General features: G+C 36.4%; 1 protein-coding gene across 1 annotated transcript in view; it reads left to right on the top strand.

The window, feature by feature from the left end:
- Positions 1–20,699, top strand: part of LOC131945171 (thyroid receptor-interacting protein 11) — a 55,466-nt gene extending 34,767 nt beyond the window's left edge. Inside the window, exons 6-26 of the mRNA XM_059306190.1 lie at positions 3,390–3,464; positions 3,935–4,100; positions 4,280–4,410; positions 5,465–5,567; positions 6,139–6,197; positions 7,187–7,301; positions 7,423–7,590; positions 7,736–7,790; positions 8,067–8,286; positions 8,684–8,723; positions 8,860–12,278; positions 12,449–12,718; positions 12,890–12,961; positions 13,064–13,185; positions 13,355–13,518; positions 13,738–13,841; positions 13,946–14,045; positions 19,082–19,163; positions 19,338–19,452; positions 19,542–19,637; positions 19,775–20,699. Coding sequence (XP_059162173.1) covers positions 3,390–3,464; positions 3,935–4,100; positions 4,280–4,410; positions 5,465–5,567; positions 6,139–6,197; positions 7,187–7,301; positions 7,423–7,590; positions 7,736–7,790; positions 8,067–8,286; positions 8,684–8,723; positions 8,860–12,278; positions 12,449–12,718; positions 12,890–12,961; positions 13,064–13,185; positions 13,355–13,518; positions 13,738–13,841; positions 13,946–14,045; positions 19,082–19,163; positions 19,338–19,452; positions 19,542–19,637; positions 19,775–20,071 — 5,973 coding nt within the window. The 3' untranslated portion in view covers positions 20,072–20,699. The remainder of the gene's footprint in view (positions 1–3,389; positions 3,465–3,934; positions 4,101–4,279; positions 4,411–5,464; positions 5,568–6,138; positions 6,198–7,186; positions 7,302–7,422; positions 7,591–7,735; positions 7,791–8,066; positions 8,287–8,683; positions 8,724–8,859; positions 12,279–12,448; positions 12,719–12,889; positions 12,962–13,063; positions 13,186–13,354; positions 13,519–13,737; positions 13,842–13,945; positions 14,046–19,081; positions 19,164–19,337; positions 19,453–19,541; positions 19,638–19,774) is intronic.
- The last annotated feature ends 425 nt before the right edge of the window (positions 20,700–21,124 follow it).

Raw genomic sequence — 21,124 nt, 5'->3', positions numbered from 1 at the left:
AATCTGTGGTGACTTGGGAAAAACTGGAAGTGTCCTGAATATACAAACGGTACTCTGGTCAGTTGGTGTCCATGAATAGTGGCCTGTTACCATTCTTCTGCTGTAAACACACAGCAGAGCAGAAGTGACTGTCAACACCGTTGGACCAGGGGTGACCCAATCCCCTTGTTTGTTCTGACCACACATGGCAGTGATATCCAATAAAAGGATAAGATCCTACTTTTTATGACTGCCTTCCACCAGGAAGGGAGACAACTTCATTTCCAAATACATAGTAAATTTGTTCTTGTGGTAAATCAGATTTTTAAAAATGTTTGCTCATTATTACACTATTCTGCTGAATTAAAAATAATCTGGAAGATAAATAGTATATTTTAGATTAAAACCTAACACATGATAATTGAAAAAAAAAATACCCAATGCTTTTAATTATACTATTAATACCATTGTATTTATACAAGAGTAGCTTCCCCCTTTTATTCCTATTTTTGACCACATGTCACTTAGACCTTCAGTTCATATCTGTTTGCTGGAAATGTCCTAAAGTGGTTGGTGTGTGTTTGTGTATTGGGCAGAGGAGGGGGAGGGGGCGCTACTTGATACCGGGTCCAGAACCATTGAATAACTGGAGACAAACAGTACCTGGGAGGGACACATACACACACAGATACCCGAGCCTTTAAAGGTTTGCATAAACTGTGGTTCTCTTATCTCATGAGGCTCCTGGTTGGTTGAAATGGTGGACGAATCCATAAGTTTCTAGATAAGCCTGTGACGCTAAATGCCTGCATTGCTATCAGTGACCCGCTTGGCTTTTTCAAAGTGAGGCTGATTCAAATATTCTTCAGATATTTAGTTCTGAAAGAAGAAACTAGAAATGTATTTTTTCTCCCTTGAAATAGTACTTATCAGTGTAGCTTCTCTACACACTGCAGCTACTGACCGGTCCGGGCTTGAAATAATCTGTTCAGAATTCCAAGTCCCTCCTTTTTATGGTCTGATTTTGAAATCTCACAAGAATGATGGGATTGGCTAGTTCACTATGCAGCCGTCTGTGGTTACATCCCACAAGCCCTTGAGGTCTGCGGCCAGTGGAGTGGAGAGCAAGTTTGCTGTGTTATGTAGGTGTTTGCTCGGAGCAGTCATACCAAAGAGATTTTAATTTCCTTGACTGTTTGAGAAAGGTGAATATTTTTTTTCAAATAATGAGCCACTGGACTGTGCGTATATTCTCAGGTAGAGGTTTGGAAAAAGTGAATGACATTGTTCCGTAGTAGAGGTCACCTCACTAGGAAAATCAATGGAGCATTTGTCATCTTTGCTGTGTACACAGAAACGCGCCTCTCTGTTTTTGCACCAAAGTTGTGTCACAAATTGTGTGTGCTCTTGACTTTAAGGAACAAACAAAGATGTAAGACCTGGAGGGGAGGGGAGGGCTCTGGTCACTATTGTCCAGGCTTTATTCTTGGACTCTTATTCATCTCAGGACTCCTGGCCGAACATTTTTTCCCCATGTTTTTGGACAAGAAAAGATCATTTTATTATTTATGTTGTGGTTAGTTAATCATGTAGTGGGACTTGTGATATTTTGGGAAGAATTTTCTGGTGTGTGTCTGCTGGATTGATGCTGAGATCATGTCTAGCAGGTCAGTTTTAGGTGATTAAAACAATCCTGAGAACTAACACCAGGAGATAAGTCAAATGAGTGCCTGACTCATTTCTTGACCTGGGATGATGTCATTGTATTAATTATATAATCTTAGGAAAACCCAGTTTAGTTCATGATAGACTGAGTCACTGTGATTCTCAGTCTGTTATGGTTAATGTTAATTATTCTATTTTGTCTTTCAACATGTTAACATATTTTTTAAATGATAAGAACATACTTCAAAACAAAATCTCACCATATCACTTTATAATTATCGTAAAGTTGCAAAATGTGATGATCAGATTTAGTGTTGTCCAGTCCTGGCTAGCAAAGTTAATTTTCAAGTAACTTACCCACTGTCAATTCATTGTGTATAATAAAATAGAAAATGACAGAGAACAACATCGGCTTTTCAGCACGGTCAGGTTGATTTTTAAAAAAATTTTATACCACTAAAAAAGTGTTTTTGGGTATGTTTTTTTGGGTATGTTTTTAAGTGTTTTCTATATTCAATTTGGCCAAAGCAAAAAAATTTCTATGATTTCGCAAATGTTTTTTTTTTTTACTTAAAAAAATTATTTTCATTTGAAGAAACTGGAAAATGAAATTTTTACAGTATTGGTTAGTATAGTTAGTTTATTTGAATATTAATATTATTTTGTCTTTTTAAAACAAAAGTTTCCAAGTTTCCATTCTTCAGTCATCATCTTTTACAAATAAGCTGCTGCCAATTATAGGAATTTAGTGGTTTAAATGATGCAAAAACTCTTTTTTTTTATAGCAGATCCTACATAGTTTAAATGTTGAAAGAAAAAAGAAAATACGTTGGTTAAGACAATTTTTAAAGAAATCATTACTGAAATGCTTTTCCCTCCTAATTTACTGTCAACTTTACTGCACCAATCATATCTCTCAAATTCAAATTTGAATTAAAGATTATAAATTGTCCCATACTTTTCAAACTACTTTGGCTCTTACTGATAAGAAATAAAGTGAAGATATTTTTTCAGCTCAAGAGTGGGGTTATTTATCACCACATTTTGTCAAAATCTGGGGCGTGGTTTATGATAAACCTCAAGAGATTTTGTAACTGTCTTTACCTTTTATATTGTCTGGGCACACCTTTTAAATTGTTTCAGTTCAGTCTCTATCTATTTTAAAGCAGCAGTTTATGTCTTATAGCATGAGGGGTATTTTTCCCACCAGGTATGTGTTCTTGTAAGTGTGTAATGAAGGGACACTGTTCAAATATTCTTGTGCCTTTCTGCTTTGTTTGAACAGCAACCCTATACTTTCACACATGATATAGTGCTTGTAAAAACTGGCCAGGCAGGCTTTCTTCTATCTGCCTCACACTTTTATTCAGCCTCAAGTTTGTGTGAACAATAGCTCTGTTTCTAGCCCATTCTTTCATTAACTACAGTATGTGCCTTCATTCACTATTTTAAGCCTGGCTACCAATAAGTGGTGAGGCTCTTTTTGGGTATCATTAAATAATGTGCTAAGGTTTGGCATTAATATTTTTATTTGTATGTAGAACTATATATACCAAAACATTTTTAATAGTAGAAAAATATAAAGAAAGTTTTTGCATATTAACTTTACTTTCTACTCATTTTTAATGTTTGTATTATCAGTAATCTCTGCTTATCTAGACAAGCAGTTTACTATTGTTATTCAGATTCTATTTTGAGTGTAAGTGTGCTGAAAAAACTAAAGGATAAATTTCTTCTGTTGCTAGGGTCAACATGCAGGACAGACCAATGACCAACAGGCAGCAAGTGCTGAAATACTTGACCTGCAGCACAGGGCCAAGGTAAGACTACTTATACAGTTGTGCTGTTTTTGGAGAGAGAATACTTTAGTCTGACTGCACATGTGTAAGAGAAAACTATAGTCTGGTTGCACATGTGTAAGAGAATACTATAGTCTGTCTGCACATGTGTAAGAGAATAGTCTGACTGCACATGTGTAAGAGAATTCTTGTGTCTGACTACATGTGTAAGAGAATACTTGAGTCTGACTGCACATGTGTAAGAGAATACTTGAGTCTGACTGCACATGTGTAAGAGAATACTTGAGTCCGACTGCACATGTGTAAGAGAATACTTGAGTCCGACTGCACGTGTAAGAGAAAACTGTATTCTACCTGTACTTCTCACCAGGCTTGCTAAAAGTTAATTAAAAATGACAAAAGCAATTAACAGAGGTGTTAGACTGTGTGAGATTGTGCTTGTATTTTTTCACTCATGCCTCTCACACCCTACCCCACCCACCACCTGACAGAACTATGAAGCTGAGCTGGCCAAGAAAACAGAAGAGCTCCAACAGCAGGCCACTTCTCTACATGAGCATCATAGACAGAAGGTGTCCACCCTCAAGCTCAAACACCAGGCTGAGTTGGATGCTGTCAGGCAGCAGTTGTCTGCCCTTGAGCAACAGCTGGTAGATGGTAGGTGGCTACAGAACATATTGATTAACTCCTCGATGGTTAGCCCTATATTTATAATGCATTGAATAGGACCATTCGGTTGTAGCTAATATTTTTAAAGGGTATCAGAATTTTTAAACTTAACATAAGACTGTGAGTGTCGGATGCACTAGTTATTTTATATGTGATATTTGCTACAGCTGGGGATGGAGTATCTGGCTCACAGCGTAGTGGGTCTGGAACCCTGCCAGAGTCTGACAGGCTGGATCATGTTGAGAAGCAGGTGGAGCTCCAGAGACAGCTGGCAGAGAGTGTACAAGAGAAGGAGAAGGTCAGTAGAATCATTTCAGTCTTACAGCTCTACACAGACAAGACACTTTTAAAGTGTACCCTCAAGTCAAATGATGAATGCTTACGTGTCATGTCTTGCTCAGATACCATTCCTTCTTTCTTTTTTAAAGTGGTCCCTCCCCCGCTCCTTCCCCTTTCTTTAGATAGAGAAGTAAATGACTGTGATCATTGAATCTTATCAAAAGTAGGTCATTCATGCTTGGCGTCTACAGCAACCAACTTAAAGATAGTGTTTTGACATGTAGGCCAACTAGTTTTAGATTCTTGTATTCACAATTTGTATTTGATTCAAATGGCAGTTGTATAATTGATAAGAGCAGAGTTTGGAAGTTTGTGAGATATCTCTTTGGTTATTTGCCTTCCTTTCATACTAAGTTGACAGTGTGCCCAGTTTTAGCAACCTGCTTAGAATCCTGTCACCATAAATCTTCTATATCTTATGTTTGTTGAAGCACCATTCTTCCTGATTTTTTTCTCTAGCTTTTTATCCACCAAAGATAAGATAAAAATCTTTACTTTATACTTGCAAATTATTTATAGCTGAAGCTAAAGTATCTGAACATATTTTTTGAAATCTTAAGTCAGAGCCTAATTATTTAGACCTTACTCAGTTGACCTAGTTAGGTCATCTTGATTGGCTTTTGTCTTGGCCCCTATTTTAAGTCTGACCTGGTTTATTTAAAAATGTAATCTAGTATTTAATTAATCTGGCTAGTTGAAGATGTTATCTTAAAGCAATTGAATTTAACTTACTTGAGAATCATGAAATACTTTTAACTAATATTATGGTCCTACAGTCAGAATAAATTTAAAAACATTTCAATCATTGTAAAACTTGTATATTGTGTTATTCTAATTTTAAATACTTGTAAAGCCCGACATAGTTTTGGCTCTTTTTAAAGCTGGGTTGTTTTTTTTTTTTCAAACTGTTAAAACATAACAAACATTGTATTCTACCTGATTCTGTATTAATTATTTTTTCAAACTTTTTATCTATTTAACATTTCTCCCATTTTACTATTTTTTTGTCTTAGTACTACAAAGCTCAACTCCATTTACAAGGGGAACTTGCTGAGCTACAACAAGAGGTAGAAACCTTACAAAACCAAGTGACTCAACTCTCTGGTCATTTGAAAGGTATCACTACATCTGTCATTGACATCAGATAACATTTTTATTAAATAGTCTGTTTTTTATCAAGTTAAAACTAAAAAACTAGAACTTTTACCTTACAAAACCAAGTGGCTCAACTCTCTGGTCATTTGAAAGGTATCACTACATCTGTCATTGACATCAGATAACATTTTTATTAAATAGTCTGTTTTTTATCAAGTTAAAACTAAAAAACTAGAACTTTTACCTTACAAAACCAAGTGGCTCAACTCTCTGGTCATTTGAAAGGTATCACTACATCTGTCATTGACATCAGATAACATTTTTATTAAATAGTCTGTTTTTTATCAAGTTAAAACTAAAAAACTAGAACTTTTACCTTACAAAACCAAGTGGCTCAACTCTCTGGTCATTTGAAAGGTATCACTACATCTGTCATTGACATCAGATAACATTTTTATTAAATAGTCTGGGTTTTTTTATCAAGTTAAAACTAAAAAACTAGAACTACTGAAATTCAAAATATAATTTAACTGACTAGTAATGAATCTTAAGATTTAAAAAAAACACATTAAATAACTTTTTTCTCCAATAGAATCAGAGTCCCAGCGTGCAATAGTTGACCAGCAGCTAGTAGCAGTACAGAATGAACTGGTGAGAAACAAGTACCGGCTGTTGGATCAGATGGATGCATACCATGTAGTGTACATATGGACTTGGCATCTAATGGCATGGCAGTTGTTTCATGAAAAGCATGATTTCAAGTTGTTTAATTACAACTTTTTAGTACCTGTGTAATTTTTCAATCCCTAAACATAAATGTAGTCAAAATGAAGAAAACTGAAACAATAAGAAATAGTAAATTTTGGTCAATTTATGAGATGCATGGTTTTGTCAGCTTATTTAAAGCATGAATACAGTAAAAAAAATTATTTAAAAAAATGCAGGAATAGCTTACTAAAGTGCTTTTTGAAGAAGAAAAATTGAAACACAATTTGAGCATGCTTTTTAACAAACAAAAAAGGAATACTTTTTTAAAGTCAATTGTGCCAACTGTATTTTAACTGCATGGATGCAATCATCTGTCTGATAAAACCCGTATGTTATATTATAGGATAACCTGTTGTCTTATATATATATATATATATGTATATATATAAAATAGTCATTGACCTTGAAATAGCAATATTGATGAGTTAGAGGGGTTGTTGGGACACAGCTATAAGGGGGAGCTGTTGTAGCTTTAAAATGAGAATGTTTGCATGGCTTGCTGTCCCGCATGAGCCAACAGAAGCTGCCTGTTAGGATCACCTGAGCATGGCATATTCCAGGCCCAAACCCAGGATGTGCTCAGTGAACTCAGGGAGTTGAAGGAGGAGGTCAACACAGAGACAGCTTATAGAAGGGAAGACATGAGGGCACAGAGAAGAACACTGGTCAACCAGCTCTTCAGAGTTGGGCAGCAGGTGTGGAAAATGTGGGCTGAGAATTGGGTCTTTGTTTGACTGGGGTCCAGGAGATGATAGTATTTTATACAAATGCTAATTATTTAGAACTTAGACTTCTTGCTGTTGACTTATGGTTGTTTGTATAAGCTCTTAAAGCTAATTTATCTTTGAGCATTTGTAATTTGTGTTGAGCAGAAGAACCAGCTGACACAGTCTCTCAAGTCAGCAAAAGATGAGCAGGAAAAAGCTCTAGCTGAAGCTGAGGCTGCTATAGAGAATATTGGTGGGGCTCAGGCCAAAGTAGCCTCAGGTAAAATAGCTATTTATTCATCTAGCTCACTATTGTTAGTAATGTGTTGTGAATTTATATATTTCCAGAAGTGTTTGCTTCAGTGTCATTTCATATGAAATTTTTCAATTTTTTTCAATAGAATGTCTGGAGGTTCTAGAAAAAGAAAACCTTTTGTTAAGATCAGAAAAACTGAAGTGTGAGGAGCAGATAACTCTGTTGGAAAAGGCTGCAAACACATTATCATCAGAAAGACAAACATTGCAGCTGAAAGTTAGAGATTTGCAGTCCAAGTTAAAGGCGTATACAGGTATGTTGTCAGATGGTCTTATTAATTAATTACATTATGTTTGGACATTATTTCTCATATGCTAGAGAAAAAAAGTGTATAAAATGTACTAACAAATTTAAACAGTTGCGAGTTATGAATTAGCAGTAAAAAACTAATTTTTCAGAAGTTGGTGAAGACTCTGATGATACACTAGACACAGACCTCAGCTCTGTTGGAAGGTAGGTCAAGCTGAGTTCTTGTAAATTTCCAACTCAAAAAATGTAGTTGGTTATAGGCAATGCTTTTTTTATTTAAACATTTTCCTAGCAATGCTTTCATTTTCCTAGCAATGGTTTCCAAACCAAATTTTATGTTATGTATTCATGGAATTGCTTTATTTTTTTAATTTTCAATTACGTTTTTTTATTTTCTTCATTTGTATACTTTATGATCTAATTATTGCTATCAATTCATTTTTAAAATGTATAATAAATTAGCTATTGTTCTCCCCCCAGCTCCTCAGGGTACAGAAATGCTGCTTTACACATTGACAATGATGACATTGAGAGGGAGCTGGAACGTCTCAAGACACAGCTGCGCCAACAGTCAAATGACCTGAGTAATGTTGAAATGGAGAGAACTGATTGGCTGATGGAGCGTGAAGCCCTGGAGGATGTCATCACTGAGCTGAGACAGAAGGCAGCAAGTCTTGATGAGCAGCTACACTCTGTCAAGGTACTCATCATAGACATTCACCTGGCCTCCCTAGTCTGTCAAGATACTACATGCTAGTTTGACCTGTCCTTTTATTTGTTGTAAAATGTTTCAGGGACACATTTTTAAAAAAAACGTTCATGTTTTTATCTCTGAAACTAGCTTTTTAGTCTGTCGCACTGTTTAGGAATTAAAATTTTAAAAAACTTTTTTGTCACTAATGTTTAAATCTGAAAAATCATTTATTATTTACATCCTTTTCCCTCTGTCACTATTCTTGGTTTATTCTGCCTTAGGTATCTCTTTGGTCCCCTTTTCTCCCCTGTTTTTCTACTTACCATGTTACAAACTTAGCCAATTATTATATAGGATTATAATCAATTTTTAAATAAATGTAAAAAATTTTTTTTTTTTACAGTCAAGTAAAGCATCAAGTCATGAAAGTGAAACATCCCTTGGTAAGTTAATTTTTCCTGATGTTATTGATGGGGGATACTAGATCTATATATTTTGTCTTATTTAGAAAAAAATTAGATTTAAACATTTTTGTTCGTGTGATGTATTCTGGTTTTGGAATTAATTTTTTTTGGTTAGGAAAGGAAGCAGCTGCCCAGATCATGTCACTCAAGGAAGAAATCTCTAGCCTACAAACAGATAAAAGTGAACTGGAGAACGCTTTAGAAGAGCTTGACTCTCAACATAGCCAGGCTTTAGAACAGCTGATCAAAAACAGGGACCAACTGGCAAGTCAGTTGGCTGAAAAAAGTAAACAAATACAGGAGCAGCAAAAAACAATAGAAGAGCTCTCAGTGACAATAACTCAGCTGAAGGAGTCTCAAGCTGCTGAAGATAGGGTTGATGGTTCTCAAGATGGTCAGTATTGGGAAGAGAAGTGTAAGCAGCTTGAGCTTGAGATAGCGCAGTCAAAAGACAAGAAATCCAGCTCATCTGATGTAAACCTGGAGAAGGAGGTGGCTGATCTGAGACAGAAGCTTCACAAAGGTGGGCTTGTCATCAATGACTTGCACATGGACAAGCAAGAACTGCAGGAGGAGCTGAAGGCTGCCCGTGATGAAGTGGCTGCTAAAGTGGGTAAAATTAAAGAGATGAGAGAAGCCAATAGCAGGCTGGCTCATGAGAAGAAGGATCTAGAGGTCCAGTTGGAGGACATGAAAGAACAGCTCTCAGAGCTGGAGGAGGAGGTGGAGAAGTGGCAGCAGGTGAATGAAGACAGACAGCTCCAGCAGGGAGAGCAGGAGAGCTGTCAGGTGCTGAAATCTAAGCTGGCAGCCGCGGAGAAGGAAAAAGAACTTTTTAGCTTGAACTTCAACCAGCTGCTGACCCAGGAACCCAAGGCTCCCCAAGCTGGCGGGGAGTTCAAGTTTGAGGATGAGGCTTTCAAGACTATTCTAGAGGAGGAAGCAAAAGTACGCAGGCAAATAGAAGCTGATGGTCGCTTGATACAAGATTTAAAAAAGCAAGTGCAGAAATTGTACGAGGACAAGCAACAGCTAAAAAAAGAGTTACTCCAGCAGGAGACATTACATTCCAAGACAACAGGAAAATTGGTGGGGCTAGAGAAGGAGAAGAAAGAGTTAAAGTTAAGGTTAGATAGTTTAGCTAAAGAGAAATCTGATCTAGAAGAAACATTGAGTAAAGAGGTAGAAAATGGTAAAGCCTTAGCAGTCAAACTTGCCTCAGCCCAGTCCAAACTTGATGAAACAGCCAAGCAGAATGAGGAGCTGGCCAATGAGTTTTTAGCTCTACAGAATGATAGAGATAGGCTGGTGACAGAGTTAGAGAGTCAGAAGAAACATTACGACTCTTATATTGAAGAGCTGAAGGCAAGTCAGGACCTTGGGGCAGAGTCTCTTCAGCTGGAACACCAAAAGATATTGGATCTTCAGAGGGAGAAAAATCTAGAGATTGATAGGCTGGATGGGATGTTGAAGGTCAAGGCTGGGGTTGAGAGCACCCTGGAAGAAAAGAACCAGGAAGTTGAAACGTTAAAACACGAGGTCCAGAACTTCAAGGAGCAAGTTTCTGAAGTAAAAAGTGAGATCTCAAGGCTGGAAAAGCTGTGTGCTGACAAGGACAGAGAGATAGAGGAGCTCAAGTCCAGGATGTCACAGTTTGACAGAGACCTGTATGAGATAGAGGAATCTGTTTCTGTAGCTGAAGACCAGCACAAGGCAAGCCTCAGTGCCAAGGATGAAGAGCTACTAGAGCTGAGGCAGAGAAATGCAGAACTTAATGACACTTTAAAACAACTCAATGAGGTGTTATCACAGTCTGGGGAGAAAGTAGATGATGTAAATGAGCTAAGGAAAGAATTAGCTCAACTAAAAAGTGAGATGCTGGCAGAAGAGGATTCAAGGCATTCCCTGACTCAGCTGGAGAATGAGCTGGCTGGTTGTAACGATGTGATCAGAAAGTTGAATGAAGACCTGACTGCAGCCAAGCTGACCATTGAGTGTCACGAGGCTGGAATAGCTGACCTGAACCAGAAGGCTGATGAGCAGAGGAGATGTCTGGAGAACTCTGAGAGAGATGTGGCCAGACAGAAGAGCACCATCGCTGTGCTCAGACAGTCCTCTGTTGACAAAGAGACCCTCATCAGTGAGGTCAAGGCCAAGCTGAGCTACCTGACAACAATCCTGACACCACAGCAGATGGAGATGTTGAAGAACTATGCACTCAACCAGCCCATGCCTGCGCTAGAGTACAAGGAAGTGATGGCCATTGAGTTCTCAAGGCAGAGTGAGACGGGCGAGGCAGGTGCTGCCACATCTGACTCTCAGACAACAGTGAGTGACAGGTCAGACTATGCAACAAATGGGTACATTGTGGAGGAAGATGTTGACAGTACTGCCTCGGAGCATGAGAGGTGCTCGCTGCTAGAGAAAGAGATGAATGACCTGCGTGGGCGCCTTAAGGAAAAAGATGCAATTGTTGTGGAACTTCAGAAAAGCAATTCAACTCTGCTTTCACTGTTAGAGAAAGGTGGCGGGGACAAGTCTCTGAGTGCTCAAGTTACAAATCACAAGCTGGAAGCAGAGCTGAGCAGCTTAAGGGCTGAGAAAGAACAGATGGTGGCAGTGGTCACTGAGAAATCCAGGGAAAACTCCACATTAAAAAGTGAAGTGCATCGTCTGATGGGGGCACTGGCTGCTGGACAGGCTGCTCTCAACAAACTGCAGGAGGACAACAGAGCACTTCAGCAGAGACAGAACTCACCCCCTCGAGAAAGTGAAGATGAGGATGACATGAGGCGGGAAGCTTTGGCCAACATGGCCAGGCTTATCCGCGATAGAGAAACAGAGATAGAAGCATTGAAGCAGAAGAATGATACACTTTTGGCCGTCCTGCAGTCTTCTGGTGAATCCCAGGCTGCCATTCATCTGGCGCCATTGCTGAAAGATAAGGAAATCCTCTCCCAACAGATAGCAAACATGAGTTCAGAAAGAGAGCAGCTTATTGCCTGCGTCACACAGAAGCACTCAGAGTGCCTGGCCTACCATGCTGAATCCCAGCGCTTCTCTGCTCTTCTTGTTGAGTCACAAGCAGCTTGTGAGCAAGCCAGGAATGAACATGCAGCTCTGATCCCAAAGTTTGAAGACAAATGTCAGGCACTGGTGGCCACCCAGAATGAGCTGATCAAATGCAAACAGAAAATAACAGACCTTGAAGTTCGTTACGGTGAACTCATCCATCGCTCAAACAGTCAAGATCATTCCAATACAAATGAAGCTTCTCCTTTGGAGGAAGAACTTCAGCGGCTGAGACAGGCAGAGACAGAGTTGAGAGTTTCAGTGTCCCAACGGGATGAAAAGATTCACACGCTGACCTTGCGAGTGAGTGCGCTAGAAGAGGAGATATTGGGTAAAGAGACAGAGTGTGCTCACCTGAGGAAGCAGGTGGAGAACAGCAAGTTCCAGCTGACTGGTCTGATGACAGAGATGGCTGACATTAAACAGGAGAGAGAACAGATACAGAAAAAAAACAGCTTACAGGTATGTAACTTTACGTCTAAAAATTTTATGCAAAGTTAAGCATTGATTAATGTTCTAATATTGAAAATATTTGTATAATCAAAATAAGTTTTTAAATATTTAAATACTATTTATTGTAATTTGACAATTTTATTAATAAAAGCATAAAAATAACTCACATTTTTCTGCAGGATTCAGAGTCTGCTAGCATCAGAGAAGCTTATAACAAAATATCCCTAGAAGCAAGAGAGAAAGACAACAGCATATCTGTACTGAAGGAGCAAGTGTCAACCTTGACCTCACTGCTGCAGGAGCAGCAAGGTGAACAAGGTCACATCACCAAGCTGATGAGGGACAACGAGGCAGCTGTGGCCATCACACAACAGCTGCAGCAGGAGAGAGACTACAACGCCATGGTTGCCCAGCAGAGACTCCATGAAGCCACTCTGCTACGCAATGAGGTAGAGAGTTTAAAATAGTTTTTACTTTCACTACAGTCATAAATCTAGCCAGTGTCATGCTTTCGACCCATAATTGTGGCATTGTTTACATAAAGTTATAGATTTATAGTAATAATTTAAATTTTAACTTGTTTATGTATTTCACATACATAGTACATTTTTCCATTACAGATTACACAATTGAAGGAGAAAGAATTGAAAACATCCAAAGAAATAGAACGGTTGCGGAGACACTTGATAGAGGTTAGTTTATTGTTTGTTTGTTTCGAATCACTACAATAAAATAAAACTGCTTAATTTTCTTGAAGCAACAAAGCTAGCATGTTGTGGTTTATGTTCCCACAGATGGAAGATGGCTACACTAAAGAAGCTTTAGAATCAGAAGAAAGGGAGAAAGATCTACGTAACAAACTAGCTCTTGCTGAGGAAAGGCTTATGTCTTCTTCTTCAAGGGAGGAAATGGCTAGGTGGGTACAGTAACACATTCAGTTGTTGCAGAGAGATGTGTAGCTAGCTTTTGGTGTTGACACCTCACAGGATCAGATTTGGGCAAAATCCTGTTTGTTACTGTGTAATAGAATAAGAGCTATTTAATAATGTTGATTGCTAGCCTCATATAACAACTGTCTGTTTCAGCCAAGAGGCAAGTCGCCAGATAGAAAGTCTACAACAACAGCTGCAGCACATTGCCAGCCAGAGGGATGCAGCCTACATGCAGGTGGCCAACATACAAGAACAGTGCCAGCAGTATGCCACATCTCTCAGCAATCTGCAGCTTGTTTTGGAACACTTCCAGAAAGGTAGAAAACTCATGAGATTTTTATGTTGGTGGACAAAGCAAAAAGTAGTGCAGTCCTTGTCATGGAAGCATCCTTTCATGTTTTTTACTTTATGCTTAAAAGATTTTTAACATAACATTAGTTATTAAGTATATTACAGCTTTGTTATCCGTTTTAACATAACATTAGTTATTAAGTATATTACAGCTTTGTTATCCGTATCATTAATTTTGTCTTTAGAAAAAGATTCAGCAATAGCACTTGAGACAGAATATCTTCAGAATGAATGTAGAATTTTAAAAATTGAGCTTGAGGAACAAAACAAAGAGCTGGCTGCAACTAAGGTAAAATCATTGTTATTTCCCTTTTGTATTTTGTTTTATAATCCTCCGGTTTTCCAAATTGCTTATGTCTCCCACCAGTACTAATAGTGTTGTGTGTATGACAGGATGATTTATCAGAGGCCTTAGATGGTTTAGAGGCAGCAAACAGGCTGAGTGAGCTGTTGGACAGGAAGGAGGAGGCTCTAGCTGCACTCAAAGAAGAAGGTTGGTACTTGACCAGACTTGATTGTAGGCTAGTCTTAAGGCTAGTTAGGTTTACACCAGCACATGGGCTAGTTCACATTTCCGTGTATTTGGTAATTACAATATTTACCACTTCTGCTGTCAGAGAATATTTCAGCATAAGTGCTAATTGTTTCAGCATATTTGCTAATATGTTTCAGCATAGGTGCTAGATAAAAATATGTTAGCCTCTTAAACGAATTGTGTAAGCTTATGCTGAGATATTCTTCATGCTTAGAAACTACATCTACCAGTCACAAAAACCTCGTTTATTCTTTCTTTCCATCATATCTATTTTCCATCCATCTCACTTCCATTTAAAACAAATTATTGCAATATGTTTGGACTGGTAGCGAATATCTAACTATAATCAACTTTCACATCTCTGCTAGAAAAGTATTTCTTCTCTTTGTATAGCTCTGCTTGTTTCTTTCTCATGGTTGTCTCATGTTAGGATATGAACCTCTCTTTTACATGTAGTTTTTAAAGATAGTAATAATTATGTAATTTAAAAAAAGAAGCAATTTTAGCTTCAGCTTCAATATATTTTTAAATGTCATAAAATGCTTGCATTTGTTTTTTTAGTTTCTAAAATGACTCGGTAAAAATAAATTAACAAACTGAAAAGAATTTTGCTCATTTTAATTTTGTTAACACTGAACAAAAGACTTTTATTCAATTTTATTTTACTTGCTGTATTTCTTGAGCAGTAAGAAAGGTGGATGATTTTTAAAATTATTTTTTTTTTCAATTTTAATTGCAAAAAGAAATACAGATAATATTTATGACAGTTTCCTAATTTTAATTGGCTGTATAAAAATACATTTTTTTTTTACACAAGTTCACCTTACTGATAGCACTGAGTCAGACAATATTTAGTTTTTAGATTAACAGGCAGTTATGCTTAAATAACTTCATGTACTTGGCTTATTTTGGTTGTTTATGTTCTACAATAAATGTTTTGTGTTTACTATTTACGTAGTGTTTTGTAGTTTTGCATGTTGCTTGAGCCTTTAAATGCTGTATTGAGTGGCTTATATTTTTTTTTGCTTGCTATATTTTATTGGACATTTGATCTTGCTTGTTGCTTATTTCATTTTTAGACTGCCCCCATATATTCACTAGTGTCTTAGGCTGCTTTTATTTACTAATGTTTAGAGGAAAGGGTATACATGTATCCAATTAGTAGATTGCTTTTAACTTGCTTTGTTTTTTTTTAAAAAAGAAGCTTCTAGATTGTAGGATTATCACGGAAAAAATTTTCAGATAAGAGGAACCAAAAAAAAAAAGAATCAATTATACTGATGTAGTGGTGTGTGGGAGGGGGAAGTTGAAAAGTTTTTTGGTGCTCCTCAACTGAAGTACTTTAGTTTGGGGTTGTTTTATTTTTATTTTGTTCCTTTTTTTTTTCAATAAATGGAGTTTAAAACTCTGGCTTTATATATGATTTAGCTGTTCAGAATTTAAAATAATAAAGACTTAGCATCTAAAAAAAACATGCATCTAAAAAATGAGTAGTTCCATAATACCCACTAAAATAAAATAAAAAGTAATGAAGTAATAGCTTGATATAGCAAAAACTTTATCTGGCAATTTCTAAAAGTAATGAATCGACTATTAGTGACAGAAAATCTTTAAGTTATATTGCTGGTAAATCAATCTGGCCATTCTAAAAGTAATGATGTAATTGAGTAAATTAATGGGTCCATGTGTATGAGTAATTGAGTAGATGAGTGTGTTCATGTCTGTGTAATATCAGCTGGTAATCCTGAGTTGAAGAGATCTCAGGAGACTGGTTGATATTCCTCAGCTGTGGCACTATGGCAGCCTAACAACATGGCATTTACAGGCTCATTGTTTGTATGTTGATGTCTGTTCGCTAGCTAAATCAATGTCTGCTTATGCTGGATGATTTTCTATTGGTTTGGTGTTCATGGTTATTTTTACATGAACTCTTCTTTGATAGAAAATAAAATGTGCAGCATTGGTTCCAGAATGTTTGTGTATGTAACCTTTTAACTTTTGTTACCAGCTTCTCCCTCAGCTTGTAAAGACATATCCTAACCCATTTCCTTTTCCTCCACTCACTTTTCAAACATTTTTCAAAATAGTTGAGTCAACTTTCTGTTGACTAATCTGCTAGATCTAAATCTTATAGTTTAATTGAGTATTTCTTTATTTTATGTAAGAAGAAATTAATATTTTAGTCCATTTTCTAGTAAATATTGCACAACATAATTTATTAATTTTTCAACTAATTATTAGAAGTTTTTAAATGTATAGTTATTTGAGCCTATCTTAATTCCACTTTGATTTTATTTTCACTAATATGTATTTATCTGAGACTATATAGCATCTATTGTTGTAGAGAAGTTGATGCTAATATTTAGTTTTGGTTGTACTGCTGTTGTAATGTTTGGAAAAGCTCCCCCTCCCTCACCTTATGCTGGTTGTGGCTTGCATTTTTTTTGGTGTTGGCGTTTGCTTAATCTCAGCTGGTAATTCTGAGTGTGTCAAATGTCAAGTTACCAGCCGAGGTTACACAAATACCCCTCACTCACTGCATGTGTCCTCACTTTAGTTGGTCATCTGTGTACCTAGAATAGGACATTTTTTTAAACGTACATTTTTTTAATACTTGGATGTTAAGAACTATGTCTTTCAACTATCTTACTTTCTTTACTACCCACCTAGCTCTCTATATTTGTTCCTGATTTTGTGGTCATTGTGTTCTCTGTTAAGTCATCTAAAGCTTTCTGTGTAAAACATTTGTCAATTTCTTTGTATAGTAACGAGCCTGATCTAAGTAATCACCTAGGTCTATTCAATCACTGTTCATCACTATCATCTATCCAAACATGTTGCAATAATGTCAATCTCTCTACAGAATGCCTCTATTTTAATCACTTCTTTAGGGAACAAAATGCACCCAGTACTAAAATACAGTTTCAAATACTATCTTCTGCAATATTATCTAAAATTGTATCATGACAAACAATGAAATCTAAAAAAGATTGTGATTGTAAGCACCATTTGTATGAACACAGTTGCATGATGTTTTATGTCAGCTGTTGTGTTCCATGGCTATGAGATTTTGAGGGAAAGCTTGTGTAGTAGTATGTTGTCCTCAAGTAAAAACTAGTCTGTTGAGTGTACCACCTAATGAGAGCATTTGGATGAGATTTGAGAGAAAACACAACCCAGCCTGCATCTGACTTTAGAAACTTACTTGTTAACACCATTTGTTGATATTTTGATTGCATAGTGTCATTCGTGTTTATGGTTAAACATTTTAATCACCTATTTCATATTTAATATCTGGTTATCATTTTTAAAAGTATTTCTTCTATCTGAATGCTACCTCTGGTACTTGTGTTGTTTTTAAAGTAAGTTCAGTCATAGCCTTATGAATGAAATCCTTTAGGCCTATTTAGTCTTCATTTGTCAGGAGGTTTTTTTTGTGATAGGCTATCCTTATATGTATTTTGTTCAGCTCGACACTTAAATATTTTACAAATGCATCTTTTTGATAATTTGTTACAAGATATATAATTAAACCCCATATGAAATTACTCCCCGTATGAAATTACTCCCCATATGAAATTACTCCCCATATGAAATTACTCCCCATATGAAATTACTCCCCAATATGAAATTACTCCCCATATTTTCGAAGGTTTTGATCATGTTTCCTCACCTCCAAGCCTTACTTTCTGTACAAATATTTGATGGAATAATGTGTTACCTGAAGATATTTTAACAGCATTGATCTACCCTATTGAATATTGATTAGTTGAGTAGATCAATAAATCTTAAGGGCTGCCTTCCATCAAATTCTAATAATGCTGTGTCTCATTCATGTGTAGACAATCACTGGATGGGGGGGTGTTCAAAGCTAGTACAGAATTTTCTTCACTCTAGTTCAAACTGGAGGTTTTTTATAGGCCACTGAACTGGTTGCATTTTATCTTGTATTGGGAATCATTAAAGAAATCAATAATTCCAATTCAATGCCCTGTTGAGTGTATATATGATGTGGTTGCTGGAGAGAGAACTTTCTAGTACTGGCTTGTGTTCACATTTCTCTGGTGTGTGTGTGTGTGTGCTGCTGTCATGTTGCTTCTTGCTGGAACTCTGAGACACAACTTCCACATGCACTTCTGTGTGAGGGTTTTTTTTTTTTTGGGTTGATAGAGAATGATCTCGTCTTCATTAGAACTTCCAATTTCATGTCTTGATAATGTAAAGTGGAACAAAGTAATAGTTTTTTGTGTAGCAGTGCAATATTCTCAACCATTAAAGGACAAATCTAGTCTGTTGTCAAGTTAGTGATTGTGGTCAGTAAAATAGCACATGTTTTGTTGCCATTGATTGCTGTCAGTTGAGTAGCACCACCATGTTTTGTTGTCATTGATTGCTGTCTGTAATGTTTTGTTGTCATTGATTGCTGTCAGTTGAGTAGCACCACCATGTTTTGTTGTCATTGATTGCTGTCTGTAATGTTTTGTTGTTGGCACTGGTCAAGCATGAGCACGCTAGAGCTTAGGATCTGAGTATTACTTCAGGTACTGAGTGACCTGGTTCAGTACCTAATGTGATATTCTCACCCTGTGCTTATTTAACTGCATGTCTACATATTTTCTTCATGCATAGTTTGGTTTGTGCATGTCAGAATGTTTATTCCCATGACTTTACATGCATTATTTTCTAGCATTTGGAGGTACAAAGTAATGGATCATTCTTTAACCTATTGCTGCAGGGTCTCTACCACATTTGTGTCATATTTACACACATCTCTCATTTCTAAAGCATATTGATTATTGGAAGAAGCTTGGCATTTCAAATCATCCCTAGTGGTAAAATAATCAATATTTTGATGGCATTATTTTTTCATTATAAAACCAGCCTGAATGTGAAACTGAATTTTGAGTTTGATTCATCTTGTAGAATTATGAAAGTTGTTTTTGTGTTTATGTATCAATGTATTAAAAAAATAATGTTGTGTTTAAACCATTTAGTCCAGTTAAGAGAGAAAGCTCTAGAAGCTGCTGAAGAAGAAATCAGAAAACTAAGCTCAAGTACAGAAGCAAAAGTTGACAAGTAAGTCTGACATGAAGGGGAGGCCACTTGGTGGTAGCGCTGGAATCTTTAGATTACAATCACAAGATTACCATAATGATAGAATTAAAGTAAAAAGCTCACATCAGATACACCTAATCTTAATTTTTTATGGTGATTTGATTTTTAACTGTTTCTGTTTTGTACAATTTCTAGAACATTAATGCATAACATGGTCATGACCTGGCTGACCTCTCCTGAAAGCAAGCGAATGGAAATAGTTCATCTGATTGGCCACATACTTTGCTTTTCAGATGACGATTTTCAAAAAGTAAGTTGTGACTTTTTAAAATTAAGGATTATTACTGTAGATTGCCTGAAATGTATATTTTAAAAAATTGTTCTCTCTTTTTTTTTAAGATTGAAGTTGCCCAAAATAAAATTAGTTTGCTTTCTGGAATCTTCCGAAAACAAGCTGGTACCCCTACCAGTACACCTGTAAAACCTGCTAATCAGGTATGTTAAGCTACCTTTATTGTGTTACTTGGCTTTAATTGTTTTAACTTAATCAGAGACTAAAACTTTGAAAAGAAATTATATATATTTTGTCACTGGGCCATTCAAATGTACAATTGTGTTTTTTCTTTGTTTAGTCTTTCTCACAGCTGTTTGTGAAGTTCTTGGAGAAAGAATCCTCTCCACCTCCATCCCCTGTTCGTCTTCCAGCCGAGGCCATGGCAGCAGAGACACAACATCGGCACAAGCCTGCATTTAACCCATTCACAGCTCCCCGTCATGTGGTCCAGGATGGCCAAAGATCATCTTCCCCATCTTCTCATCTGCTCATAGCCAATGACATCAGCACTAGCCCCACCCCATTTTTTACCCCACTGACCAGCCTTCACACCTCAGAGTCAGCAATACTAAAAAATGTGTTGGAGAAGAGGTGACAGCACTCCAAAACATAACTTGTACATATCCTAGATAAATTATAGCTAGCACCAGGTTAAAAATTGGGTTGGTTTTTTTTTTCACAGACCAAATAAAACAATTAGTTGTTGAGAATACAAATACTGTTGCATCTTGTGCATTCATTTCTCTTATTGATAGGAGTTTCTAGCAAATGCAAATGATATAACTTACAGAGCAGTGTAAATTTGAAGATACTGTTGAAACTTACATGCCATTAAGTAATTAGTTTTCTTACTTAGGCTAGAATGTACCAGGGATATTTTAATAAGATCACTTGTTTGATTTATAAAATGTTTGCTTGATTATTTTTAACTTTTGTGGGTAAAATGTTTAGTTAAAATAGCGACTCTTTTTTGCTACCAACATTGGTTTCTTTATAGACCTGTTATTTTCTTCTGCCTAGTTTAATTTCTCAATGAAGTAATTTCTTTGATCTTGATGGTGAGTAGGTTTCATCTCTCTGTTCAGACATTTCTAGTTTTAGTTTACCTTTTGTTTCTCTTAATATTTCTTAGAGTTATAGGGTACATTTTTCCTGAACTAATGAGGTGGATTTTTTAATTTTACTGCTATCAAATAATCCAAACATCTCTCTGGAAAAGGTGGGGGAAAAAATAAAATTTGTTTCCCCACATTTGTATTTGATAGTTTCTAATTCGTGGGATATCTGATTGATGCTGTCAATATTTTGCCATTTTTACTTTTTTTTGTATATTAGAATAATTTATTGTGAATTGCAATGTGTAACTAACTCAGCAGTTACACCATCAATGCACTGTTACTAAGTTTGTCATAGTTGTGATTTGCTTGTGATATTGGTGAAATTCAATGATTGTTAGTTCAATAGGTCAAAAATAATTTATACAGCTAGTTGCCTTGCTGAATTGTTTTATTGTACTAGAAATGGTTGTTTATTTATCTTCATTTCATCTGATACAAAAAAAAATTTAGAAACATATCTTGTGAGCACAAGCTTTCAAACAGCCTTGAACTATTGGTTATTTTTTTTTTGTCTTAAGTTGGAACCAAAA

This window comes from Physella acuta, unplaced genomic scaffold, assembly GCF_028476545.2.
Source record: "Physella acuta isolate Inbredline_101_S28 unplaced genomic scaffold, ASM2847654v3 ptg000531l, whole genome shotgun sequence".
Classification (NCBI taxonomy): Eukaryota; Metazoa; Mollusca; class Gastropoda; family Physidae; genus Physella; species Physella acuta.
The sequence above is the reverse complement of the archived record's forward strand: the minus strand, read 5'-3'. Positions and strand labels throughout refer to the sequence as shown.